Raw genomic sequence first — 13618 nt, forward strand, 5'->3', positions numbered from 1 at the left:
TAAAATTTTAGAACAATTAAATAAAACTAATTAAATTTTTTATAAGACCAAAAAAAGAAAGTTTATTATTTACAAAAATTTTCAGTCAAAAAATAGCAACAATATTTTCTCTCGTTCTTTATTAAAAAATATCATAGCAAACGTTAACATAAAACACGCTGATCCTGATAACCAATTTTTTCTTAATTTTTAATACCTATTCTTACAGTTAATGGTAGTTATTACAATACTTTTTTAATAATTGAAAAAATAATTAATATTGGTTTCAAGTAACCCTTTAGGGTGAAAGCATGATTCATTTCCTTATGCTACTAAATATACTAAAATTTAGGAAACAATGAATATGCTAGGAACTACTCACAAAAGTGAGAAAAACTTAATCAAATGCTATGTTCATTTTCTTAAACAGCTAAGTTCTAAGCACGTTTCCTTTCCTAAAAACGCATTTTAAGTCATTAACATTTTCTTACGTGCTCAATTTGAGCAGTGTTCGTCATCTTTAACAAGAATTTTGAGCTTCAGCCATTTTCTTAAACACGCATTTCGATCTGTGTCTATTTTCTTAAACACGATTTTCGAGTTGTGTCCAGAATGAGAAGCTCCCTATCGACATGCTCCCTTATGAGATATTTCTCCAAGTCGGATGGAATGTCTCAAAAGGAATGTCACATTCTTCTTATTGTACTTCAGAAAAATCTATGAACCAGTGACTTCCTGACAATTTTCTGTATTGAGACGACATGAACCTATAAAAAAATTCGAGTCACTAGCTTTAGATCTATTTGGTAGTAGTGTTTAAAAATTTTAGGAAAATAGGAAGTTTATTAAATAGGAAGTTTTTAAAAAGGATGTTTTTGTTATAGATATGAGGAATATCAGCACATAAAAGCCAAAAGTGGGTCCATGCAAAGGTTGACAACGGGAAATACTAAGTGACACAATTCACCATAGCGATTTTTTTTAAGAGGATTCATTTTTAATATCTGAAATATTTTTGTAGTTTAATAAGTGAAAAATACGCTCAAAAATATTTTAAATCATTTGAGGGAATGTCTTTTAATGTTGGGAATCCGATAGTTTTTTAAATCTTTTTTAGTCGAAGATACTTTTCCAGTCAAACTTATTATATCTACATTTATTTATTGCATGCATTTATTTACCAGTAGTAAAATTGGACAAAAAAAATTTCTGGTGGTGATTTTTATTTTTTAATGGAGGATACTTTTTAGAAAATGATTTTAGTAGGGGTTATTTTTCCAACCAAATTTATTATATCTCCAATTCAGAATTTCAAGAAAATAACAAATAAAAGAAACATTTATAATTAATAGATTTTTTCGGGCGAAATTGGGAATTCTTACCTTTCTTTTGAGAGGGAATGGGTATTTTTAAATATCTCTTTTGGTGGGGTATTTTTTTCAATCATAATTTTTTTTTAAAGAATATTTCTTAATATTAACTTACAAAGAATTGAAAAATAATGTCATGATTTGTGCCGTACTCTCAAAGCAAAAGAATAATTTAGTTTTAATGCTCAAGAATTCTTTTTTGAAACATTAAAATACAAACAAATTATTACAATATTACATCCTAACTGCTTATTCTTATAATCCTGCTGTAATTTATTTGAAATTTGGAGAAAAAATTCTACGTTTGAAACTTAATTTCTTAATCTAGGTTTACCTGCATGGAAAAAAATATATATGTATGGTCAAAACTACCAGAATATGGTACCGTGTTTCCGACTTTATAAGAACACTAAAAAATACGGTCATTTTTACCGAAGCATTGGTAAGGACTTTTGGTTGATTGGTTGGTTCTAATGCCATTTGCCATACTAGCAAGCCTGCGTGGTAAAAATGAACAGATTTAAGGCAGAGGGTGCGCTTCCTCTTTTCAGTGGTGCCATCTATGGCCAAGAATTCGACTTCTGCCACATCATACATCACACCTGTTTGTAATGACTTTCGGTAAAATTAACAAATAAATATGATTTTATTACTGTTGTGTTCGGTTGTAAATGTACTAAAATTTTGTCAATTTTATCATAATATTTTAAAGCGTGAGATAATAACCATTCATTCGTTTTAATTTACTTTTCAGTTTTTGGATTCTTATTAAATATATTGCAATAAGAACTAGAGTTTTGAAAACCATGAATTCCGGTAAATCATTATCACACAGATGCAAAATTGCCAAATAAATAGTATAAATGCCGTTTAATTTTGTTTTATTACCAGAATTATGGTTTATAGCCAGAAATATCATTACCATACAAGTATTGCAATTCTACTAGAATTTTTTCTTCCGTGTTCTAAGTGGGTTAAAGAAAATTTACCATTACCTATTTGCCATTACATTATTTATACCAAACCAGTACTTGTCATCATTTTAAAGTTTTGGTTCCACAAAATCCTGACTTACAACACTTATGTTTATAATAAACAAATGTTTTTTTTAAATTTTTTTTTCTATTCTAGGCTTGTGCTCCTCGCTATGTCTATTACTCAGTTAACAATATTAGGCGGGAACCTGTGGGTACTTGCTGGATTGCTAGAAATTCCATGGCCAACTTTCAAGAATACTCGCCTTGCAGAACATGTGAGTACAAAATTTCTTAAGTAGTATACAAATCAGTTTCTTTATTAATTGATGAAAATCATTTACCTGGGAATCACATTTAAATCAGTATGATCACGCAGTAGAAATTTGATTACCACTATTACGTTCTCGTGAAAAAATCGCAGTCTCGCTTAAAACCAATCAGAACTTTTGCAATTATAAAGAGTTAGAATTGAAGCGTATGTGAATATTCATCATACATTTTTTAGTCATCCTAAGTTTATCTAAAGCTGAATGTTTATTAACTAATAGAAACTACAGAAATTGGTTTGTGAAAATGTTTTGTATCTTTAAAATACGATGCGTTTCGTTTTGACCACCCTTAGCAATATTTCTGGAATCCTTGTCCAACATTGAATAAAAATTACAAGAATTAGAGGTCGCAAATCACCATTTAGAGGGTCTCATGACTCTTTGTCGTATTAAAATCATACAAAAGTGCGAAGCATTTAAAATAACTAAGACTTACAAGAAATTAAGTAGAATTCTGATTTTTAAACTAACCAAAGTAGACATTTTAAACAATAATCTAACCTCTTTAAAATAAAATACATTTTTTATAGCTTACATTTATATATGAGATAAATTTTTGAAATTTGAAAAAAACTTACAATTTGCTGTGCTCTTCAAAATGAACTAAGTTTATTTACAAATTCAGTAAAACATTTCTTAAATAATAGATAAAAATTGTATCTACACATCATACGTATCGTATACATCATTTTATATTAAAAAAATTAAAAATTTATCCAATTTTAAAAAATTTTAATTTAAAAATTATCAACAACAATGTTCAATGTTAAAAATGTTCAATGTAGTTGAAGCAATTATAAAATCTATTTAGCACAAGTAATGTCTAAATATTCATAAATAATTTTTAAGTAATAATTTTTGTAATATCATATAGTCTTTCAGACGTCGTGCATGCAGGCTCAAACTTTCACTTTTGTGAAAAATCAAATTAAGGACAAAAAATTGAAAATAAAATTTGAAAATTAATATAGTATAACTCCGATAACTGTTTTTTGAAGATAATTCCGGAAGTTTTTTGAGTATTGACAAACTCTTGGTCTCAAACTGCTTAGAAAAAAGGAGGCATAAAATTTTTTTTCGACAGAAAAAAAAAATTCTTGAAGGTAAAAGTTCATGTTCAAAAGTTCAATAACACCTTTAGACAAAATTTCTGAATTCTAACGAACCAAGAACCGGAATGATTAATAAATACCAAAACCTATTTAATAGTTGAAATTTTTATTTTTCAATTTCCCAATTCGATTGTAGAAATTACAAGTGATTTGAATAAAAACAATGCATTTAGAAAAAAAAATAATTTTAAAAAAATTTTTCAATTGCTATCGTTTTAAGCTAGGCTTTAGTACATACACCCTAGAATACATAATTTTCAGCAAATATGACTTCATAAATATTATAATACATTTTAGTAATAGGAAATGTACATTATTTCGAGTATGAAGATTGCCGTAAAACTTAATTGTAGTTGTTTTTCGAAAAATAAGTAAATGAAAATCAAGTGAAATAAGTAATTTATCTTTTCAAAATTCATTATGATTTATCATTTAAACTGGTCGTTACGTTCGGTCGTAAAAATTTTTATCTATTGGATGCTCATAACTATGCATGCATCTATTTAAAGCGCATTTTTATGATCAGACAGGAATGTAATTTGAAAATCACCTTTTATGTCCAAACATAATGAATGTCAGAACACGATCTAGTAATCTGCAAACATAAATGATAGTTTTAAGGATTTTCTAATCTATAAACTCCTTCTTTAATTAAAAACCTTTTTTTAATATTTTTTCATTAAAAAAAAATAATACAATTGTAAAAATATGTAATAAATGAAATATCTATGTTATATAAAGCACTTTACGTACGTTGTAATAAATAAATGTAATTAATTTTGTAATGCCTTTATATAAAGCAAATCAGTTAAACGCCAAATTGCATTATTCCATATTTCAAGTTTAAGTTACATTTTGTTTTGTGTTATGTTAAAGAATTTTTCACAGAGGAATGTTTTATCAACTATTTATTATAAACTTCAGAAAGTACACAAAGCTAGATGGCAGAAACGTATGCATTGTGCAAGTAGACAGTGGTGAGATTGCGGAACTCCTAGTATAATATTAAAATACATAAATAATAAAATACATATAACAATTACAAATAAAAAACTTCTTAGTATAACTCTTATATTTCGCATGAGGAATATGCATATACATATATAAAACTATAAATTTTATTTGGAAATAAAATAGAGCAAAAAGGCTTTTTTTTTCCTTAATATTTCGATAATCATTATTTTTAAGTAAATAAATTTCACATCGTATCGGTGCGTTTTTCGCAAACTTTTCTTAAATAGGCAAACAATTAAGTGATTTATTTTTTCTGTCCTAAAACGAAAAGCACAGGCTGCATAACTTTTGATAGTCCCGAGGTTAGAATTTTATTACAAAAGTAAAGTGATGTCAATTTCATTTTTTTAGGTGTGCCAAAAATAAAATATTCTTACTTTTAGTCAGCTTCAAAAACGCAATTTTTAAAATTAATTTTATCTTATTGTTTAGTTATTTTCAGTTTTTTTTTCTCCGTTTATTGGTTTAAATCAGCAACCAATTAAAATTTGATTGGTGAAAAATTATAGCTTTTAGGGAACAACTGCAATTCGCATAAGCTTCAGGCACAGAGCTCCTCTTGAAAACATGCACTAGGGCTATATGGTATAGGTAGTCGAAATTTTGATTGATGATAAGTTCTTTTCGACGATAAAATAGCGATCGATTTTAATTCTGCCTACAGCACTTAGAGAACGATTGTAATTTGTATTACAATCCAGCTCAAAGTTACAGTTCAGTTTTAAAAACTCAGTCCTGTTGGACTATGGTCGAAATTTTGATTGACTATTCGGTGACAAAATTAAGATAAATTCTTTTCACATAGGCCAGGAAATGATTGAAACATTTGTTGTTATCAAGTGCAGAACGGCAGGAGAGATTCGAGTGCTCTAGCCAGTCTAAAATTGGTTGAAATTTTGATTGTAATTTTCCACCCTCACGCACACCTTTTTGAGTTAATAAAAACGGAGTAGTAAAAATAATATCAAGTCACAAAATTCGATTGTAATTTAAATAAAAATTTATCCTCCACGTATGACACTAATCAACTTTTTAATGATGATTTCTCAAGAACAGATTTGTTTATAAGCAATTTTGGGCAAGATGAGGCACGATTTTAAAAAATGTAGTCTACAGTAAAGCAGCGTTGCCATGTCAATTAAAAGAAAAAAAAGACTTTTTCAAATAAAATGAAAAAAAAGGAAATCGTGGAGGCACTATATGACTAACAGCTCATTGGAATCTACCGAGTATTTTATGCTCTTAAAACTTCTACGGGTGACAAAAAATTATAAATTAATAAATAAACAAATGATAAAGTAATAATAATAATGAATAATAATTTTAGATCAGTTTTAAAGCAAAGTAAGAAATGGAAATGCCATCTAAAAATAACTGAATTTCCAATTATCATTAACGGGTATAAAATGTAAATATAAAACTCAAATAAATCCTTTTTATTCGCTCAGAGCTACGTGACGTACCTAAACAATTACTTCATGCAACTATTTTAGGCGCTTTTTTATGATCTGACAAAAATACAGTTAAAAATCACCTTTTATGTCCAAATATAATGAATGTCAGAACAGGCTACTCCTTGTAAACGTTCAGCAAAACTGATGGCGCAAGCTCGTTTAGCTAACCATAAATTCCCTCCTCAACTTAAAAGCTTCCAAGAAACATCTTTCTTTTCATGCGATATCCCAAAAAACCGAACGACATTAATTAAACTCAACCTTTCGGCCTGTTCCATTCTCATTTGTCCCACAAAAAAAAGAAGAAGAAAAAGTGATACCCTCCTTCTCTTGTCAGTAATAATAACTTGTTCTAAGCGAAATTTCCATTCATACGCAGATTAATGTCGAGTACTTGTTGTTGCCATTTTTATTGTCCATTCATTTATCTTTTTAATTGAAAAAGAAGGTTGTAACTCATGAGCACTATGTCCATGCTGTCCGAGATGTAAAACTTTGGAGACAAGTCGTAATTCAGACTTTTTTTTCCTCACTCTTTTATTTAGTTGTTTGTTTTGGCCTTTAAGAGCCAGTGACATTAATAAAAAAAAAGTTTCGAAAATTGAGACGAATTTTGTTTTGACCGAACGTTCTTGACGCCGTTCGAGACGGATCTTCTTCAAAACGGATTTATTATTAGTGGTCATCCGAATGCAGCACACGTTCGAGTAAAGTAATTGGGTGTATAGATTTTGATTTAAGGGATTGGTGATTAGGTCTTAAAAATTATCAGCCATCAGTTCTTTAAAAAGTTATAGTTAATCTCTTTCAAAAAATTGCTATATTTTTTAAAACAATTAAGTAGGCTTATGGTGTATATAGTTCTTTTACAAGTCTATCACAATAAATATTTTTATTAGGTGAAATATGAAATCGAAATCAATTATTCAGACATTAAATTGACCTGCCAATTTTAATTTCAAAAGTTTGATTATTGATCAATTATTTTTCGTTTTACATAGAATCTTTAGCATTGTAAGATATACGGTGTCATGGGCTTACGTGCATAAAGTTTAAATACTCATAAACGGGGCAGAAACAAGTCATGTTTACCGTAGGACACGGGGCAAATGCATGGCGAAGATAAAATATGCAACGGTAAAAAACCCTTTTGCAGTGGTAATCCTTAGCATTTGCCCAAGGCTCTTTTGCATTTACCCAAGCAAAAAGACTTATCTCTTAAAAAATACTTTTACCATAGTACATGGGAGCAAATATAAAGAGTTACCGCTGCAAAAAGATTTTAACCGTTCGACAAGGGAGCAAATGCAAAGTGTGACAACTTCAAAAAGATTTAAACCGTAGGACATGGGAACAAATGCAAAAGGTTACAACTGCAAAAAGATTTTAACCGCAGAACATGGGAGCGACAGCTGCAAGGAGTTGTTTATAAAACATTAAGTTCAAACAAAACTTTCCGGAAAAATCTGGACAGTTTTAATGTAATTGTGACATTATGTTAGCCGAATCAATTTTTAATGATAGAACACAAGTTTAGAAGAAATTAGATTGTTTCATACAAATAAAAAATTAAATAGCCCATTTTAAGAATTCTTAGTTTGTGGTTTAATTGTTTGTAATTTGTTTAACGGAATTTGAGAAAAAAGAAACTAATTACACCGCTAACTTTGTAACAAATAAAGTTCAATTATTTACTAATAGTGAGGGAAAGGGGAATTATTAACTTGCAAAGAAATTCATTTATTTATTTCGAAAATTAACACAATAGTAATAAAGTTGTTACATTTTTCTTTTATTAATTAAGAGGGAACACCACAATGACACTTTTTGAAAAATTAGTTTTTTGTTATTGTGTAGAATATTATTCTGCTCATCATCTTCGAGAATATTTACCTAAAAGTAGTATAAACTGAAACTCATATAAATTAATCAGTTACGGCATGCATATGTGTAATAGATTTTTTACCCACTTTAAATGAAACTTATATATATTTAAAAATCAGAATTTCCAGTAAACTGTTATCAAATGAACGGAAAAATTACCAAATGAATGGTTTAAATATTGTATATTTTGGCTTCGTTAACCAGCATTTTTTTTCTTCTTTTTTTACTAGAAAAGTCATTACCATACAGTACGGAAATTTAATTTTACCAGAATGTTTTTCTAAGTGTATCTTGGGAAATTTTTATTTTATAATTTAAATAAGAGAAAAAAAACTACTTTAACTATTAAAACAGCCAACTTAGCCAATTAGTCTAAGAAAATGTTAATAGCCTAATTTAAATTAACATTAAAATCCCACTTTACTATAAAATAAATTATCGTTGGACATAAATAAAAGAAAAATTATAATGGATTGTTATACAGAAAATAAGAATGAATGCAAACGCTCCTTCAGAATGTGAGATAGCCTTAGGATTTGATTGCAAATCCTCACTTGCTTAATGTAGTTATTTTTCTTTTGATTGCTGAACTAAAGACACATTTTTCTTTTTTCCGCCCACTTAATTCTAATTCTAGAAAATATGTGTGACATCACGTCTTAATGTATTGTTAAAATAAAAATAAAATGGAATTCTGCTGTGCATATTTATTACCACCGCATTGTATTCATTGTGTTTTCCGACAGCTATGTTGAATTTATATTTTGCTATGACACATCAATGTGTCTTTATGTTCTTTTTTTTTTATTTCGATGACCGAAGGTAGGAATCTTGAAATTATATTTAGTGTGAGAATATTTGATATGGAATTCTTTTACTTCCGAATGAGCTAGTTTATTCTAGGTCCAGATTTTTTAAATAGATCTCAGCTTTATAATTCAAGAGGAGGATGTAATTCCTTTACTTAGTATTATTATTACATTTTAGAGGCAATGAAATATGTTTTTAATCTCCTTAGTCCTTTAAAAATTAGTGTTATTAGGAATTAAGCATAAAGTTTTCCGAATTAGACAGACAATTCGAGGGTTGCAGGATTAGCAAATTCAAAACTACTGGACTTCAATAACTTTTGTACTTCAATAAATCAAATTGAAAAATTTGATTTAAAATCTTGAACAGACTTTGTCTCTTAATTTTTCTTTCAGAAACATTTAAATTTAGAGTCTAACTTTTAGCCTTGAAAATAGTAGGAAAAGAAATAAACCATCTGTGCGAGCAAGCACTTGCTGGGTGAAACTAACCCACATTTGTTCCACGTGGAAAACCATGAAAACCGTCTATATTTAGTCCGATGAGAATTGAGTTCTAATCCATTATTCTTCCACCAATGAAGAAAATTCATTTCAAAAGCTGCAGTTTAAAATTCTATCATCCATCGCTAGGATTCTAACTTTTTTCACCTGTGCTAAAATGCATCCAGTCCATGCATTTTTTATTTACTTTTGCTTTTATATATCAGGGATTTTGTAAAGCCAATCCATATCGGATTCGTGGATACTATGGTATTTTTGATTCCCATACAGAAGTCAAAAAAGGCAACTGAGATGGGGCAAACTTGCCTACGTGGAAGCCTACTTGCCTACTTTTTTTTTTCGCCAATGAGAATAACTTATACTCGTTTTAAATGGAGAAGAACATTCAAACCCAGGATCCATCTACCACTGATGATATTTTAAGACAACACTGTTGTCGTTGCTATTAGAGAGTGATACACAACTGAATTTCGAACCAAGAGCACTTTATTGGAAGGGGTGTGTTCTAATACATCAGCTTTTCTGGCCTTATACCTTTACAGTTTCGTTTTATTTCATAATCTTTATTATTATAATATCATTGAACTCATGGATCAAAATTAGGTCTAACTGGCCATCGTGAAGGACTTCCGCATTGAAGGAAGGAACACCACGAACACCTTCCGCAGTTAGCCTGGCAGTAAAGGGACTGATCCGTTAGCCTCAGAAAATATTGTACATCAGCACAGTGGTCGGTGCGAGTTGGGAGCCTTATAATATCTTTACCATTAAATGAATCATGAATTGCGGTTGTTCAGACTTCAAAGCAATAAAAAAAAAAATTTACAGATACATTTATTAATATATAATCTCCCATAACACCAGTTTTTTAAGAATTTCTTAGTAAATTAAATAAAATTCATGAAGTATAAATTTCAATTTAAATTATTAAAATAATGCTCTACGTAAATTTATAAATTTCAAGGTATCTTCCATGTTTATCAGATTTCTTCATGCAAAAGAATAAACGACATTGCAAGGAAACGGTGCAATCTTTCATTATTCATTTCGGTTTGGTAGAATACCTTTATCTGTTTAAGATCTTACCTTGGCAATTTGGCGGAAGGTGGAACTCCAGATTTTGGTAGATCAAGTTCCGTCGGTCTGCGCGGGGGAAAAAAATAACGAAATAAAGAAACCAAGATTCTATGAATAGAGACCTTTTCCAACTTCTCGACGCCTTTTTGGTGACATTACAAATTTTTTTTTCTAGTTCTTTTCTTCCGGTATTTTTTTGCACCTCTGAAAGAAATAGCACAAAAAAAATTGTTTAGGGAATAGGGTAAAAAAAAAACTACCAGCAGTGATTTTTTGTGACTGAAAACTGTGACGTCTTCGTGTCATTATTAATGTTTAAGTAAATTATTCTAACGTTTTATAAATAAGTGTAGGTTCGTGTCAGCATCTTTAAGGTAATCAAAATAAAACAAGTTGCTTTTTAAAGATTAGCATTTGAGTAATGTTTGACCTTCTGCTGAAGGTATACAGATGATGCTGTAACCATACAGACGATGATGGATTAGAAAAGCTAATGCCAGCTCATAAAAGCAAGTTCAAATATAAAACTGAGATTTGTATCTCTTTTATCAAATGAGATTAATTGCGCTTGAAGGCTACATTTTATTTTATTTTATAACCGTCGTTGAACAGCCGACCCAATTTCATGGGTTTACGACTACTTACGTTCAACTCCGTAGCCTTGTAATTTTGAACCAATCCAGAAGACAAGGAAACTCCTGGATCAGTACCCCCAGAGGTATTGATTTGTTGTGGGAACATGGAGGACTTTGAGACTCGACAGATTTAACGTGCATCAGTCACCATTTACTACACGGGGAGTCTTCGGCCGGCGAGGATCGAACCCACGACCTCTTGGATATGGGCCCAGCGCCCTACCGACCAGGCTATCCCGGCCTTGAAGGCTACATTGAATATTTTCTTTCTGTAGCTTCATGTATATTTCATAGTCATAACTGCCAACTCTACTGGATTTTTCAGTAGACTACTGGATTTCGCAAGTTTCTCCTGGTCTACTGGCTTAGTTAAAATTCTCATGGTTTTCGTACATTTTAGAAAACTCCCTAAAAGTGAGTAAGGTTCCCAAAAAAGAAATCTCAATAAAAATCCCTAAAATTCCCTATAAGAAAAATATTTAGTACATTATGCAACAATTATCATGAAATTTATGTTATTTCATAAAATCTACTGGAATTTTTAGTATCCATGTTGGCTGCTATGCATTGCGTAATTCATCAAATTTATTCTATCCCAAGTAGCACAGGGATATTGTTACAGCTTTAGTCTACATCGACCGACATTGTCAATATTGGCGAAAATCGACATTGTACGATATTGTACGATTCCCGTCGATTTCACATTAAAAGTCTGTTTGTAAAACTTTTCATTTTAAACTTTATTATGTTCTTAAATCAAAATTAATCATTTAAAAGACAAAAAATGACGTCAAATTGTTATAATTCCAAAAAATAAATTTAAAATATAAATTTTGAGATATCCGAAATGCTGAGAGATATCGATCGACGTTCCCCAACGTTTTTACAATATCGGACAATATTGTTTCGCGATGTTGAATATACGTTACAAAAGGGGTCCATTTTTATATAGTACAATGTTCCACTACGATATTGTACAATGTTCAAAGCTAAGTTTTTACGATATGGTTTTTGTGAATTGTGCTACTTGGGATATTTGTATTGCTTTAGATCTAAACTAGATCTAAGTGAATGAGGAGGCAGGTTCTGTCAAATCCAGCATTGTTGGATCAAAAAATGTCATTGTTCTCACTTTTTGAAAGCTAAACTTAAAAAACTTGAAGTTTAGTTTTTTCCATAAAAAAATAGTTTTGTTTGTGGCCTTTCAAAAACTGCGCACCAGAAAGTAATAAATGATTATTTCATAATGATTCATAATGATTATTCATAATGATTATTTCAGTTATTTTGTTTCAGAAACTCGTGATTTTTATTATTATAAAATAAGTGAAACAATAGCTTTCTAAAACTAGTCTTTAAAATCGGCATAATAATCGAAACTTCGTGAAAATGGAGTTACGTGTAAATCGAGACATTGTCTGCACTCTGTTCCGGCATCACTTCCGGTTCGGAAATAAATCGGATGTTTAGGATCCAACCTCGTCTTTTAAATAAAAAAATTTCTCGAGAAAACTTAGGAAAATTATAATTTATCTTATCATTAACACACACGTCTGGAATGGGAAAAATTCGTTAGAATTCATTAGTGTTTTCGTTCATTAGTTAAGCTTTTATGTATTAAATGAAAGAAAAATTGGTTTTCATGTATTAGATCAAAAAAGGTTAGGTTTTTGTAGATTAAATCAATGATTTTAATTTTCTTTTGCTCGAGTACTTTTTTTTTTTAAAAAAAAAAAGAAAAATGTTAATATATATATATATATATATATATATATATATATATATATATATATATATATATATATATATATATATATATATATATATATATATATATATATATATATATATTAACTTAACTGCTGTTTGTCACAATTCAAAAAACATATTAATTGAAATTAATAGATATGTTACAAAAAACGTGAACGTAGCATGTTTTAAAGCCTATTTGTGATTCAACAGAATTATTATATTTTTCCAGGAGGGAGGAAAAATAATGTTTTTTTTTATATCTAATGAGAGTTGGGAGTCATATTTAATTAAACTAGCCGGAAAACTAACATCATAATAAATATATGCATGTGTTAGTCATAGTACATCTTTTTGATTTTGTGTTTATTTCCTGACAAGTGTCAATGAAATTGAAAACCAACCAAGGTTTCAGACTTTCTGGCACGAAAATAGCTATGAAAAGATGCCAAATCGGCCATGGACCCTTTTACCTGTAGCCTTTGGCACCAAAATTACTTCACTGTGCCAAAATCTTGACAAATGTCGTAAAACTTATTTATTTGTCACCTTTTATCAATGGTTAAGGGAACAGAATCACCTTATATTGCTCATAAAGCTATTTCTGATTCTTACTTAAAATCATTTTATAGTTTGGAAGAAATGTATGCGGTGTTGGTTTTCAGAGCCTTCTCTATAAAATTTTTCGTCTTTTTCTTCCTTTTTTTTTTAAATTTAAAAAAAAA

The 13618-nt window shown here is 29.5% G+C and overlaps 1 protein-coding gene across 1 annotated transcript in view; it reads left to right on the top strand.

The window, feature by feature from the left end:
• Nucleotides 1-13618, top strand: part of LOC107437681 (integrin alpha-PS2) — an 86368-nt gene that overhangs the window by 42393 nt on the left and 30357 nt on the right. Inside the window, exon 4 of the mRNA XM_087151874.1 lies at nt 2481-2601. Within this exon, the coding sequence (XP_087008000.1) occupies nt 2481-2601 (121 nt within the window). The remainder of the gene's footprint in view (nt 1-2480; nt 2602-13618) is intronic.

The sequence above is a fragment of the Parasteatoda tepidariorum genome, chromosome 9 (assembly GCF_982258835.1).
Source record: "Parasteatoda tepidariorum strain Cologne lab strain chromosome 9, Ptep-v5.0, whole genome shotgun sequence".
Lineage (NCBI taxonomy): Eukaryota > Metazoa > Arthropoda > Arachnida > Araneae > Theridiidae > Parasteatoda > Parasteatoda tepidariorum.